The sequence below is a fragment of the Osmia bicornis genome, chromosome 16 (genome assembly GCF_907164935.1).
Source record: "Osmia bicornis bicornis chromosome 16, iOsmBic2.1, whole genome shotgun sequence".
NCBI lineage: Eukaryota > Metazoa > Arthropoda > Insecta > Hymenoptera > Megachilidae > Osmia > Osmia bicornis.
In genome coordinates this window covers 5,243,939-5,259,159 of record NC_060231.1, presented here as the reverse complement: position 1 = coordinate 5,259,159, position 15,221 = coordinate 5,243,939, and the positions used below count along the sequence as shown (strand labels likewise).

At 41.8% G+C, this 15,221-nt stretch overlaps 1 protein-coding gene across 13 annotated transcripts in view; it reads left to right on the top strand.

Moving 5' to 3' along the window:
- Positions 1 to 15,221, top strand: part of LOC114871553 (polypyrimidine tract-binding protein 2) — a 248,816-nt gene that overhangs the window by 167,810 nt on the left and 65,785 nt on the right. For all 13 annotated transcript variants that reach the window (XM_029177614.2, XM_029177602.2, XM_029177600.2 and 10 more), the window contains one exon: positions 6,903 to 7,007. In XM_029177614.2, the coding sequence (XP_029033447.1) occupies positions 6,957 to 7,007 (51 nt within the window). In that variant the 5' untranslated portion in view covers positions 6,903 to 6,956. The remainder of the gene's footprint in view (positions 1 to 6,902; positions 7,008 to 15,221) is intronic.

Here is a 15,221-nt window from a genome sequence, read left to right as displayed (position 1 = left end):
CATCGAACGCCGGTCGACAGCCATTTTTCCCCGCCACATAATAGCAATTATATTGGCAGGAACGATCGAGGCTATTCCGGAAGCGGAAGGGACGCGCCACGATTGTCCGGAAGCCGTTGAAGATTGCGCCCCGTCTATGCTCGATTTTCGTGAACCTCGATCCCTGGAAAACTACCCCCTGCCCCCATATATGTCCACCCTCTCTATTGCTTTTCGTGGATGAAATATAACACCGACAGGAAAATTCCACATAATTCATCTTTTGCACAATTGAAAAAAAAATTAATGATAAAACTATCAATTAATTTACAATTTTTTAAATTTCAATTTTTTTCAAGATTCGGCAAAGTATAATATTTGTGTTTTTTTCCTCGCCTTTTCTCGGATAAACTTGTCTCTTCAAGTACACCGAAAATATTGAACTCGCGACACGTGCAATAGTCGTCGCACGCCCACTTCGGCGTCCCTCTTTTCCCGCCCCCTCTCGCCGCCAACCCCTTTCGACACATCCCGGCAGCCTCAGTGAACCACCGCGACTGCCTCGAAATTGGATTGTTATTCTATTTTCGAAAGCAATTTGCAAGTGTTATCAAAAAGTTTCCTCGAGCCACGCCTTGCACCCCTGCAGCCCTTCGGATCCCTTTAGCCACCCTCGCGCCGGATCTTCCGGCTCGGCCGTCCAACAAGAGGGTGTCTTTGATGTTTCTTTCACGCGTCTCGTTCCTTTAATCGAGTCTACGATTAGGCAAATGCCTACGCTCGATAGACTTCTTTTTTCCGTGAATTATAAAGACCTTGAAAAATGTTCCATGTATTTTCAATTGAACGAAACGAACCGCGTCGCGATTAAAATCGTTGTTTTTGTTCGATGCAACGGTCGTGTCAGTCAAACGTCAGTATCGTCTAGCATTCGATCCAATTTCTGTTCCAGCGAAACGATTAAACGGCACGCGGCTGCCGTGTCATTAAGTCATCTCATTACGTGACTCGCATCGGGATTAACGGACGGCTGACGTTTCGCCTCCGTTCCTTACACAAATTTCACCCGAGTGTCACTTATCGCTCGAGCGACGCTTCAAACTCACCCTTTAATTCGTGTACACGAATATCGCGTTCGCGCCCGACCTAATGTCACGAATTAATTAAACTTTCAACCGTCCGGCACCACTTGGAATTTTTGGAACAAGAAAATCGGCTGCCGTTGAAGAATATTCTTCCGAAAGGCATACAATTTGGGGGTGGAAATACAAAATTTTAGCTCAGAGTATTTATTAATTTCCGAGTAGGAAATTGAAAATTAAATTAAAATTGTGACCGTCCGGGGGCTCTCTCCATGGTCCGCCATCCAAAAGTTGAGAAACGCATTGCGTTATATTCCTTACTTCTCAAGTGAAAAATTGCATTTCTTTATTTGACTTTCATCCAGCCCGGAGAAAAACAAAACTTCGAAAAGGGCAGATTTTACCCTTATATTTATTTCGTTTTCACAGTCTCGCAAGTTATTCCGCAAGGTGGTAGGTGTTCGTATTTCCTGGGAAGCAGCGTTACTTTGAAATTCATGAAGTCGAATGGCTTAACCGCGTAAGGAAGTTTCAAGGGGAGGGATAGAAGGGTGGGAAAAAGTCGCGTACGTTAGAGCAAACACATTTTCTATTTGCGACTTCGTTGAGTGGTTCCTTCGATATTTGAATATCCGCTTTTCGTGAAATTAAATGTGATTGCTGGAGGTAGTTTCGAGAGCCTTACCGAACGGGTCCCTTCTTTCGAAAAATCGTCCAATCACAAAAATGGATACCGTTGCGCGATACGATTCGAAGTTTCGGTAGCTGTTAACACATTTTCAAGGACAGCTCGTTACCGTTTCATATTCATTCCTTTCCTTCTTCCCTTGGGTCCAGTGAGAAGCAAAGTCGAACCCGAGGAGGAAGGAAGCCGCGTTTTCCAGCGAATACCGATCAGCTTTACCTTCGTTCGTAATTCTTCCCCATCGTTCTCGAGTCGATGCAACGGTGAATAGTATGCACATAACTTCCGGTCTGGGTAATGTTCGATCCTTTGGGAATATTCGAAGGCTGGCTCGATGAAAATTTACAGTTGGCTGATACATACGTTACTCTCCGTTACGTCGAGGATTCTTGGCTTCCTTGTGGAATTACCACTTCGCTTGTCTCGAGGAAATGAATAAATTATCGTTGCAACATTTGCTACTAGCAATCGGACGGGCGAGCATTATTTTATGCACCTCCGAGGATCTGTCCGGTACTTATACTCTCTTCTCTATAGTTAACCCTTTCGCTGCTATAATATGTTAAAATAATTCTCATTGCAAAATAATATTCCCTTCCAAAGTAGGAGGTTCGCCGAAGTCCTCGGCGAATTAATTAGTTAAAATTTCATGGATGATCGATTCGTTTGATCGGCTCATTCGAGCCGGATAGATTCGTTTCATGGTTCTCCCTGAAGATCCTATCGGTTCCAATAGAAAATCGTAATTGAATATCGTTACCACGATTTAGGACAGTGATATTTTCTTCGAGGACGAGCCGATTGTTCCACGATGCTATTCAACGTTTCGCGGTTTTATCGAGATCCCTGGCATCGATTGGACGTTGTAATTGAGTATCGTTATTGTCGTTCGACTGGCGGCAGTCCCTTCGAGAAGAGATCGATTCTCCGTTGATCACATTCAACCGAGCCCATCGGCCACTGTTGTTGGAATGATCGTTTAAAAGGAGTTTGCAAATGAGTCACTTCGTATTCACTTTAGGCAAAGAAAGGATAAAATGGATCGCGCGGATCGTAAGAAAATTTGCGGTATTTGTACACGATGATGATTTTCACACGGAAACGATGGGATCGCGAATTTCCAAGAAAGAAGACGGAAGAAAGGAAGCACAGTTGAGAGAATCGAAACAATTACAACGTCCCCGATCGACGAACAAGAAGAAAGAAAAAAACAGCACACGGAAAACGATACAACAGCCATTCCGCATCGAGAGATCGGTTCGATGAATTCTGAAATAAAAAATACAAAAATAGAGTAGAAAGAGAGGATGAAGAAAGTCTTAACAATCGACAGAGAAAGGAGAACGAGGAAGATTGCTTCTGATGACCAGAAATGGCCACGCTGTGGCTTCTATTATACCAGCTTACCAGTCGATACAATTTCGATTTTACCATCCCCACCCGCCAGCCCGTAAGACCAAGCTGGACTTTATTATTCCAGAAGGGGGGTGGAACGTTTGGAAAACGGTCCCGTAGGAAGCTTCGAATGGGAAATTTAGTCGGTGGGATGCGATTAAGGTCGATTCCTCGAGGTGCAGATGAAATTTAAAGCATCCTGTTTCGTCTGCAACCCCTTCGAGATCGACGATACGAATGCAAGGGAAGGTTTGCCTTCTGCATGCTCGTAGGGGATGAAAGCGAAGGGTGAGAAGTCGTCAGCCGATTGCAGTTCCGAAAATCCTCGGAACGCGTTTCTTCACTTTTGAATGGCGGACCATGGAGAGAGTCCCAAAACTGCGGACGCTGACTGTTGGAAAAATATCCTAATTTTCTATAATAATTATGAAAAATTCTGATGAATCTATTGTATTCTATTTTGTACAATGATGCTGTATAACAATTGTGTGAGACAAACATGATTTCTGACCGAAGCAAAGATCACGGTATGCAACAAAGGGTTCGCCTAAAGGAAGCAGCGAAGCATATAACCGAATGAAGCTCGGAAGATTTGTGTCAGACTGTCGTGATTTTCATCGAGACCCTTCTTCTTCGTGGTAAATGACGTGGAAAGAGGGGAGAAATTAAAGCCGCTCGTTAGGGTGAAACGCCGTTCGACCGATCGGACCCGTTCACCCAACGAACGGCTTCGATATTCGAGATACAAAGAGAACGAAGAAAAGTGGATATCGTGTCCTCTCCTTGTCCCTTTTTCTTCATCCTGATTCCTGCTGGTCATATTAAATTGGATGAACTTGGAAACGTCCGGGGACAGATGGTTCAACTCCTTTTCTCGTCACCCTTCGCCAATTCCGAGATAATTAATTGGATCGAAGAGGAGAATTCTCTCGATTCTTTTACTTAAATTTTGATTATTTATATAAAATTCGTATCGAAGTGGTTTAGAAGATTCTGTTCCAACTTGCAACGTCGTCGTGAAAAAAGATAAGAAGGGTTATATTGTTCAAGATAAACTGTTCATCATCTAGATCTTTCTCAAGTCAGCAGGTTTCTAGGATCAAGGGAAAATCCAAGATCACGTTTATGATCCACTTTTATGTCTCTTAGAGATTTAGTGATCGATACTGTGTAAAATCTATTCCTATTTTCTAAACTCGTGATGTCATAATAGATTTGATAGTTTTTCTTATAAAGGGTTATATAAAGGGTTAAATTGTCCAAACCTCAGATATTCCAAAATATTCAAATTTTTAAGTTCTTCAAATTGAATTTTTACTTCAGATTTCCATAATACTTTGAAACCACTCAATTTCTTCGAAATCTCCATAGAGAGATCTGTCCAACAGAAGGATGCACAAATTCCATATCCCACGGTTAAGCGATCCATCTTGAGAGGCCATAACCATCTCAGCCAGTGTCTTATCAAAAGGGCTATCTCGTGTCAATATTACCACAGAAGCTTCGATACTCCAGGAAGCCGAAATATTTCGCTGAAGACGTTCGTATGAAGTTTCAATCCATCATGGTGTCGTGGGTTTAGCGACCAGTTGAAAATTCCATAGGATCGATTTTACGGGGTATGGTGTTCTTCTCAACCTTAGAAGAGGATAAACGTTCTATAGACAGATAAACTTTTCAAAAATTGTAATTCGAAGTTGAAGGGTCAAGCAAGTTTTCCTTTCCTTGTAGAATCCGTCGACCCTGGTTGATCCGCAAAGTGTCCCAGTTAGACGGTCGTCGAGCAAATTGACAAGCGAGCCCAGCGTGTGCCAATTGTTTGCCCTGCAATTAATGCGAGTCGCACGAATTCTCGAGCAAATAAGAGGAGAAGCCCTTCGACCATTGGGAAACTCGGATCGCCTTGCAGCTCGGACGTGAAATTGGTTTGTCAACCGAGCAAACCCTTCGCGTGCCATCTCGAATACTGGATTTACTACCCTTAAGACGAGCAATCGATTTTGAAGAAAAATGAACAAGGCGAACTTTTATTTTGATACCGTAGAAAATTGAGAAATTTTAGGGGTTGAAAATTCAGGTCATAGGGCTCTCTCCATGGTCCGCCATTCAATTGTTAAGAAACGCACTATATTATTTTTCTTACCTTTTTTTAAGGAAAATAAAGTCAACTAAGAAATTTAGGTATAGTTTCCATAAGAGAAGATCCTAGAATTTACTAAAAATCTTACCAACCGAAGCAAGAAAAATTCCTCTTCAGGATTCAATCAATCTTTCAGCCAGCTCCTCGATTTCTCCAAAAATTCGGCACAGCCCGTTTGGTGGGCACCGATCCGTGTCGTAGGTACATCAAAGAGGGCAGATTCGAAATACGAGAATGGAATGGAGTAGACTTGTCTGAAAAGAGAAAGTCCATAATCCATAGGTTCGTGGAAAGTAAATAATACAGAAGGTCCGTTGGTCTGTCGGTTCGCTGGACCGGATGTTAGCTAGGGGATGAAACCATCCCTGTATATCCGGGGGAATATATGAAATTCAGCTCCTCGTTCTTGAGATTTTTGCGGAATTTCCTTCTCTTCTTTTGTCCAAGGTACTTTGTTGGATCGAAGGAAATCGATTGCTTCGAGACCAGGGAATTGTTTTTGTTATCGAAGCCTAGCGGTTTCCCGAAGAGTTCCCTCGATTTCCGGAGGAAATTTCTTCGTCACTGTTCGTCGATTTGCTTCTGCTATCGGAAGAATTGATTTCACTCCAGATATTAATTGATGTTTCTTCTCCCTCTGATCGTGTCAGACGAATTTTTTAATTTAACAAAACTGTAATTATTTTGCTATCATGGTTTAACCCTACATAAACTTTATATAATTATTTCAAAATTCAATATTAAAATCAAAATAAAAAATCGTGATAATTAAAATTGCACTGTTCAAATCTCGAACGGCGGACCATGGAGAGAGCCCCAGTTTTCATTTTCATTTCCCACATTTCACACGGTTTCTTTAAAAATGATAGAATTAATTTTATGTTAATATCTCTGTTTGGGTCACGATTGACCCAGTGTGCTCTGTTGAAGGGTTAAACAGAGAACAGAATGTACCGAGCTAAACACCGTTGAAAATCCTTCCATAAATATTCCTCAAAGCAAACTCACCCTTCATCCTTCCGTTTCCATCAAGTCTTTCTTACGTAGACCCGGCAGGATCCTGTACGATGATCCTGCGGGACTCTTTGATCTGCCATTCTGTCTCTTCAGCGGATGACACGGACGAGCTAGGTTATGAATTATCTCGAAGCTGTATTTTCTTCGTTGAAAGGTCGAAAGCAAGCGGAATACCTTCCGTTTAAATTGTGTCGATAAATTGAGAGGAAGCTCCTTGAGGGATGAATTCTTTTTTTCCGTTTACGCCAAGGGGTTGAAATCGGCGCGAGATAGAGCCTCTCTGTTTATCGTCGCTTCCTTTGAGGGATAACAGGCAGGAACCGAGAATTAGAGTTGGGATTCGCGTGATCCTGTTATCGTACTTCTCGTGGAATCGCGAGTTAAATGTGTTTACGGAGTTGGAAGGATTTTAATAATCCACCCAGGGATGTGCAACGCTGTTCTGGGTCTATGGGGATCCGTTTAACGCGGATCACCGTTATCTGCTTCGAGAGCCTGTCATTTTCCAGTTAAATATCTTCCGTCGAATCGTACCTGATTTTTCGAAACGTCTTTTCCTCCCCGGAAGTATTCTGTACTAATATTTTTATTTTCTTTGTTTCAGAGGGGTAGCGACGAGCTTTTGTCGCAAAGTGGAGCAGTTAGCAATGGTGCTGCAATGAGTCCACAACCACATCACGCGGCCGACAACAATAATGACGCCAAGAAGGTAAGTTCTGGAAAGAATTAATTGATAATTAATTTATTATAAAATTCCCAGCATCTCGAATTCGTCGAACTTGATAACTTTCACGGTTTTTCTCTTTGTTCAAACAGTTTTCTAATTTTATCTTCAAACACCGGTTTAAATCCAATCAAAATACGATAAATGAAATGGAGAAAAAATATCGGCGTGTTCACAAACAATATTTGTCGTTAAATTCCGTCGTTTCGACAAATATTTGGTTGAAAAATAGTTAACAGTTTCGATTGGAGCGAGTTTCGTGTACCGAGCGGACAGTGTACCGAGAACAAATGCTTTTCAGTCAGCCGGGCAAAAACTATCGGTGCAGAATTTTGCAACGCGGACCGGCAGGAAATATTTATTATTGTCAGTGACGCGTGACGTTGCTGTTGGCCCTCGTATATGGAGGAACGATGATGGAAAAAATGTCGGAAGTTTAGGGGAACGATAGATGCAGCCGTGTGTCCGTAAGCCACGAATGATGCACGTCTCTACCAGCGGCTGCACGTGCACCAGGTTGCATCGAAACTTGCATCCGCAGTCTCGTTAATCATTTCCTCTACGTGATGGGAGGAAAAACAGTAAAGTCCTGCGACATACACGCTTCGATTCTTGCCATTTTCCTTTTTCTTCTCTGTCGTCTTTCTATTCTGCAATCTATCATAGGGAAAAAATAGGGGAAAGAAAAGTGGTTTGAATCCGTCCCACAATTCTACTATTTATTATTTATTGCAGTATTGCAAAAATTAATTCTGTTTATTCTACTGATCTACGAAAGGGATCGTCTTTCCGGTCGTTTAGAAAGTAGTCCACGCGTGCATTTGCAAATTTTCGCGTGCAACATTGCGTGTTTAAAAAAAAAACACAAAAAAAAAAACAGTACACTGACGGATCGTTAATGCGGCCACGGAAAGAAACAGAGAACAACGAGGGATTCGGTGACAAAGCCAGCTCCGCGTTCTCGGCTTTTACTTTGAAAACGAACACGCTCTACTTTTCGACGGTCTCAAAAAAAAAAGGGCGAAATTGTTAGCGGCCTATGGAGCTTGAAACTGGAGGCGCTTCTCTGCAAATTTCACGAAAAATCAATCGCGAAACGAGAAAATTTTTCTTAGTATTTTATAACTCAGTTCCTTTCAGGAACGATTTTTAGGGCGAATAAAAGCGAGAGATGGAAACATCCCCTTGAAGCGAGCTTCCCTTGAGAATGACCGGACGATCAGACGAAGGGAAGAAAAAGAAAAATAATGTTCGGTAATTGATTCTGGTGTAACACCTTTAACGAGACCTTAACGTTCCCCCTTCTTTTCATTGACGCTCCAGGGGGCTGAGGGGAACGCACCTCCCAAGAATAAGTGGCGCAACACGGTCACCATTCGTGGATAATGGGACGGAACGAGGCAGTAAATGGCATGTCAGAAAGAAACTGGGACAAAGGAGATTCCGTCCAACTAATACGGCAAAGTGTCGAACGACACTTACGATATTAGGGGTAGTTTTTACGTCCCTTATCCAAGTAACTCGAAACCCTTCTCTTTCGAAAGCTATTTTTCTCAAAGTGTTGGGCATCGTTTTATTTAAAATTACATTCTGTGATTTATCAAATTTCAGAATCACAATTCAAATATTTTGTAAAATAATTTTGTGGGGGTTATGAGCGGAGCAGGGCGCCCCTGCGATGGCCGCAAGGTGTCGCGCGTGTAGCTCCATCCTTTCTCGCAAGTGCTCCGTCACGGGCCTTGTCGATATATATATACCGCAGTCCACCAGAGTCTATAACTGCGACGCGCAGGTTGGAAGGTGGTGGGGGAACGCAGCGAGCCTCCGCTTAATCGCTTTCTACTTCGCTTGGGAGTATCGCCAATCAGGGCGAAGATGCGTACTGGAGATGCGCGAAGAACGAAAACTGGTCTTTTCGGAGTTATGGGCTCTAGTGGACTACGGTAACAAGATCCGTGCATATTAGAACCCAGACGCCAGGAGCAGGGCCGTCCACGTCAGTCCCATTGACGAGTTCTAGTGGACGGTTCCCGAGACGAAAATAAAATTACCCCGCCGTCATCCCTATAATTTAAATTATAAGAATCGCTAGACCTAAGTATCTAATGTTGAATAGATAATGGGGAGATTAGTGTCGAATTCAATTTCCTCGCGGATAAAGGATGACAAAGAGCGCCGCGATCCCACAATAATTATGTGTTCGAGAAGGAAGGACGTAAGCAGATTACACGTAGCCGATGAATTCAACGGTTCGATTCAGGTTGATCAAGAAGCCACGAACGGCTTCCGATTTCCGCAAGATCGTACACGAGCATCCCTCCTTTCACGGCTGCCGTTTCAGCCATTTTCTCGATTAAAGACGACGGAAACCCGTCGCGGGACAACTCTGTTTCTTTCCGCGCCGTTTCCGCTCTCGATCGACCAACCTAATTTCAAGATTACTTCGAAAGGAACGCGCCTTATCTTGTGCTTTAAGCCTGATTTTCATCTTAGCTCGACAGAAGTATCCATGTGTTTCTATGATTCTTATTTTCCGATTGACCTGTCGTTCCATTCAAGTATTTCCATTTTTGTTCACTGTTATTCGGCTAAACAGTCGGATTTATTATTCCGCACAACGGAACCTTCGTTTTAGCCGAGAGTTTCTGCCGTCCAATTGTTTCGCCGGTTGTCGGAATTTCATATTAGAAAATGCACGAGAGAGACCAATCACCTATGGAGATTTCTAAAAGCTGACCGGAAACTTCTGCCCGGCGTGTCTGACATATTTCGTTCTGGAATGTTTCTCTGCGAATGCACCGGAACGTTCGCTACGATTTTCGGATGCCAGCAGTCTGCCGTGTGGATAATCTCGATTCCGCGATTTTACGTTTCACAGATCTTTCCATTTACCTCGCAGCTTGATAAAGTTAATTAATCGACGACATCGTTTGGTCACGAGACTGATTTTCAAATAGTATTTCGGTCTGTCGTTGATTGAATTATTTATCAGTGAATCGCACATTTTCTTTTTGGTTTAAATATTTGGCAGTAAAAATGATTTTCAATATTTTCGGCCTCGAGGCGGCTATTGATGAAAATACCAGGTGTCACGAGATATTGGTGAAAACTAAACCTAACCCAAGTCTAAATGGACGTGGCTGAAATGCCAACGTATCAGGTTGTTACCGAATTAAGCGACAGGGTGATGTTCGAAAAATAGACGACCCGTGTTCCTTTAATAAAACAGGGGAAAAATTGATTCATAACCGTTCAGAAATATAAAATTTCAATGGTGAAATCATTGTATGCGAGCAAATATTCAGAAAAAAAAGAAGAAAAATAATTTTCAAATTATTTTATCCGGGTTTAAATAAACTTTCGTAAATCACCCAATTAAGGAGCTACGATGCCCGCGTTGTTATCAGCTCGAGCGAACCGTCGATTACCCATCGGCGGATCAAAGAATCAGGAATACCATGGAAAAAGAGGAAAAAACAACTCCGCACTCTTTTTCCATGGGGACATAACGAGAGGACGAACGTCCAGTCGGAGCCGAAAAGGCAGACGCAGGTGGAAGCAATTTATCTAAACGGCAGCTTTGTGAGGGCACTCGAATCGAAAGCAGAGTCCATCCGGAATATTACTGGCCGCCGGCAGAGCTGTACCATTACCTTTTCTACGCTTTGATTCTTTTGTACCTGGGCCAGCACCAAGAGATTTCGACCCGTTGCTACCGCGCGATTATGTGGGCGTACTCGCCATATTGCGGCCAGGCAAATAAAAAGAACAGAAGAGAGTGAACGTACTTAGCGATCCATGGTCGGGCAAGAGAAACGATTTTCCGCTCGAAACGCCTGATCGATGGACATGGGATTCTTAGGATCGACTTGGAAGTTTCATAGTGCAAGAGAGAGACGTCTTTTATTCAGGCGTTAAGGATAGCGAGCATAGAGGACCAGGCTGAAAATGTTAGGTGTGATTCTTTGTTAAAATTGTTAATAGTCCTCTATAATTGCTATGGCATTGCCCTCATATCACGTTTGCACAGAAAAAACCATAGGGTGCAATAGATCCTAAGGCACAATCAGGTGCTACCTTTGGGGAAGCATTTAGGCATGGAATCTTGGAGTGCCCTGTATGACTCTTTGTTAATACTGTAAAAACTCTTCTATATCTGTTGTGACTTCGCCCCCACATAGCGTTTACACGAAAAAGACCATAGGGAACTATAGGTGTTAAGGAACTGCAGGACCAGGTCTATAGACATATAGATTTTTCGCTGTTTCCCGAAAATGTTAGGTGTGATTCTTTGTTAAAATTGTTAATAGTCCTCTATAATTGCTATGGCATTGCCCTCATATCACGTTTGCACAGAAAAGACCATAGGGTGCAATAGATCCTAAGGCACAATCAAATGCTACCTTTGGGGAAGCATTTAGGCATGGAATCTTGGAGTGCCCTGTATGACTCTTTGTTAGTACTGTCAAAACTCTTCTATATCTGTTGTGACTTCGCCCCCACATAGCGTTTACACGAAAAAGACCATAGGGAACTATAGGTGTTAAGGAACTGCAGGACCAGGTCTATAGACATATAGATTTTTCGCTGTTTCCCGAAAATGTTAGGTGTGATTCTTTGTTAAAATTGTTAATAGTCTTCTATAATTGCTATGGCATTGCCCTCATATCACGTTTGCACAGAAAAGACCATAGGGTGCAATAGATCCTAAGGCACAATCAGATGCTACCTTTGGGGAAGCATTTAGGCATGGAATCTTGGAGTGCCCTGTATGACTCTTTGTTAATACTGTCAAAACTCTTCTATACCTGTTGTGGCTTCGCCTCCACATAGCGTTTACACGAAAAAGAGCATAGGGAACTATAGGTGCTAAGGCTTAGTGCAGGGTGCTGGTATAATGGGACTGGCCTAGTAGGCAAGGCTGTTACTTTACTAAAGCCTCCATCCTTTCCTACTTGTAAGTGGCATTTTCGAAAATGTTTGAAATATTATTATTAATATTATTGCAAGTAGCGTTATTTTTAATTCAAATTATAGTTAAATGATATTTATTTTTGCCCTATGTTCTTATCCATTGGTTCTCAAGGTTTACCTGCAAGAATTCCCATTTATTCGTGTTACCTCTGAAAAACTGCATGCACGTTGTATAATTCCGACGGAAGCATTTCCACCCTGCTAATTTCGTTGTCGGCATACGAGAGCAGACAGTGAAGCATCTTGAACCACTATTCGCGAACCTTGCGAATTAAATGCGTTCTTCGCCTTCTAGCTGCAATTCAGATTTTTTTTCCGACACGAATCGAATTGGTAAAAAGTAAAGTGCTCGCTTTTTCTCGTTTTCTCAAACTTTCGAATCATCGAGGAACAATAATTCTCACTCCCTCGGTATTACCTGGCACCGTTCACAGAAGCATCAATCCGTGCACTATTTTTCTTCTCTAATTCTCGATTATCCGCGGGAGCAACCCTCGAACGCTAAGGCACGCGCCGGGGGGTGCGGCGATGATAAATCAAGCGGATGTGAGATCAGGGTAGCACGAGGGGGTGAGGCAGGTACAAAGTAGCAACGAGACAGGTAACATGATTCCCATTGAGATTCGCAGTCGCTGGCAGCAAGCCAGAACGCTCTCTTTCTAACTTCCCTCTTGTAACCTGACCATAACTTACCCCCATACGTTTCTCCCCCTGTTTTTTTCTAAATTTTTTCATTCCATTACATTCACTAGCAGGTCCGTCCGCTTTTATTTATGGTTCCAAGGAATGAAAATATGTTTGCAAAGGAATTTCGGTGGAACAAAAAAAATAAATTATTATTAAAATTGCAGATATTGAAAGTTCAGTTGATATCATGGCGATTAAGATTTAAATGCTTCGCGTGGAATAAAAAGTGCGGACCGGCCAGTAACCGAAACCCTGGCGAAAGGGCTTCTTCCGGCGGAACCGCGACGATAAAAAGATATTGGCGGTCGTAAAGACGCGGGGAATCGTGCTTATAAAAAAATTGGACGCCGCGCGTAAAAGCGGCGGAACTTACTTAATGGCGGATCTCTTCTGCCCGGGGTGTAAAAATAAGGGAAACAGGTTGCCGCGTTAAAAAAAAAAAGCCTCGTTGCTGCTGCAGGGATAAATAAGCCCCTGGAACCGTATAAACTTCACCACCTCTTCCGCCTTAATATTTCCGTTTCCAAGACGGAACTCGTCTGATTCGTTGTTGCTCAGTAAAATTGTTGCAAAAATGTTGGAATTTTTCGCGTTCCCTTGAAAAATGTTGCTTCATAAAAGTAAATGAAATATAAAATCAGTAGACTTAATTAATACCCGGGATTGATTAACCGTCATTTTTAATGATCTTCTAACATCTGATGCTTATCAGAGGGTGGCTGATCGTTCCTGGAGGCGTAAGAGGGTGCGTTTACTCGAATTTCAGTTGGAGTTTCGCAAACCCTCTCACACACGCGATATTTCGATCTACGAAACTTTCTGTTGCATATATGTTTGGACTCTCTGGCAAATATAACCCTATATTAACCGTGTGACGAGGGACTACACCCCCGAGGGTGCTTTTGACGCTCTCACCCTCTCGTGAACGTTAGCAAGCTGATCGACGTGCTAGAGTTAGGATCTCTAATTTATTTGCCAATCGATTTGTCCAAGTGTTTATGTACCCAGAACCAGCTGCTTATAATAGTAATTGAATCATTTTCAATTTTACATCCTTGTAAATATTTTACACATTTTTTTTCAATTAATCAAGTTTCTGCTAATTATATCATTTTGTTAAATATTTTTAATTTTCAATTAAAAGCTGGTAGCTGGTTGAGAAACACTGGTTTAACAATTTCATGGACGGTTCAGTGTCTTACATGAAAGCCACACTCGTCTGTATTCAAAATTCAGGAAGGTAGTTCCAAGTAATCCGCAACAGGAGTAACCTTACCACGATTAATTGGGAAGTGCCGTATAGTAGATTTTAATAGTGGACTAGAGTAGGTTTATACTATAGACGTTGGTAGCAAGTTTCGAGTTACCTTCGGTGTAGGTATCAGATAATAGGTAAAGTACAAGTTGAACTCAGTGTCAGGTAGCGACTACTGAGCATTAGATATTATGAAATGGGGTTGCATTAAAATTCAAGTACAAAAACAATGAATTGTTTACGCAGAATGGAACTTATGCCTGGTAGAAATTTTGTTTCATGTCTTCAGACTGCAATTTATCAAATTTCCACTCGTTTGACCCAATTTTTTTCCACTGCATTCTAACATAACTGAGGCTCAATTTCATCAGTGACAGCTGTTATATTGTTTCTCAACTTGTCAGTCGTACTCCAAAGCATTTTCATTAGAAGACGTTTTATCTTGCTGTTCGCAGTCTCCCTAAACAGAGTAATTGGAGAAGGAAAGGAATAGGGTAGATTCTTAAAATTGTCTCCTTATTGTCACTAGTTTCCTCGGGTCTTTTTTACGATGGCTCTCCTGCTCGTACGACGATTCTCGTAAAACTCTATCGAAGGATAATCACTAAATCGACGAAAGCTTAGGAATTCTTCTTAAAATTTAACTTGATCCTTTTATACTCGATTGATATTGTGTAGAAAAAATAAAGGCACTAATAATAATATAAATATATTCTGTACAGTGTACAATGATTGCATTCATTCGATGAAATCTCTTATTATTTTTAATACAGTTATTTTCAGTTCAGTCAGAATCGCGAAACGCTCTCATGTTTCAATTTTTTTTTTTTTTTTTTTCATTTTTATTACACATTTTTCTCTCTGTTCGTTCACAGTAAATAAAGTTTAACGAGGCTGCATTGTTCCGACTGTTTCTACTAGTAGCCGAATTGTTTCCGTGTTTGGACGTTTGCCCTCTGTTTTCGAATACAATGGAGCGAAACGAAAAACGGGATCCAATGAAACCGAATTGTACCTGCCTCTTATGAATCCGTTTATTCTTGTAATTGGAAGGAATAACGAAGCACTATCATCTCTGCTCACGCGAATATGAAGTACTAGCCGCTCTCATGGAACATTGAAACTATTTTTTAATATTCAAAAACTAATTTACCGATACAAATCTAAACAAAAGAAAAATTTTATTTCTGACCCTCCTAGGGGTGCCCCCTCCACCCCCAAAGATCGTACTGCATTGGAATAAAAATGAAGTATTTAACCCTTGGTCCTCGCTGCAGCAGAAA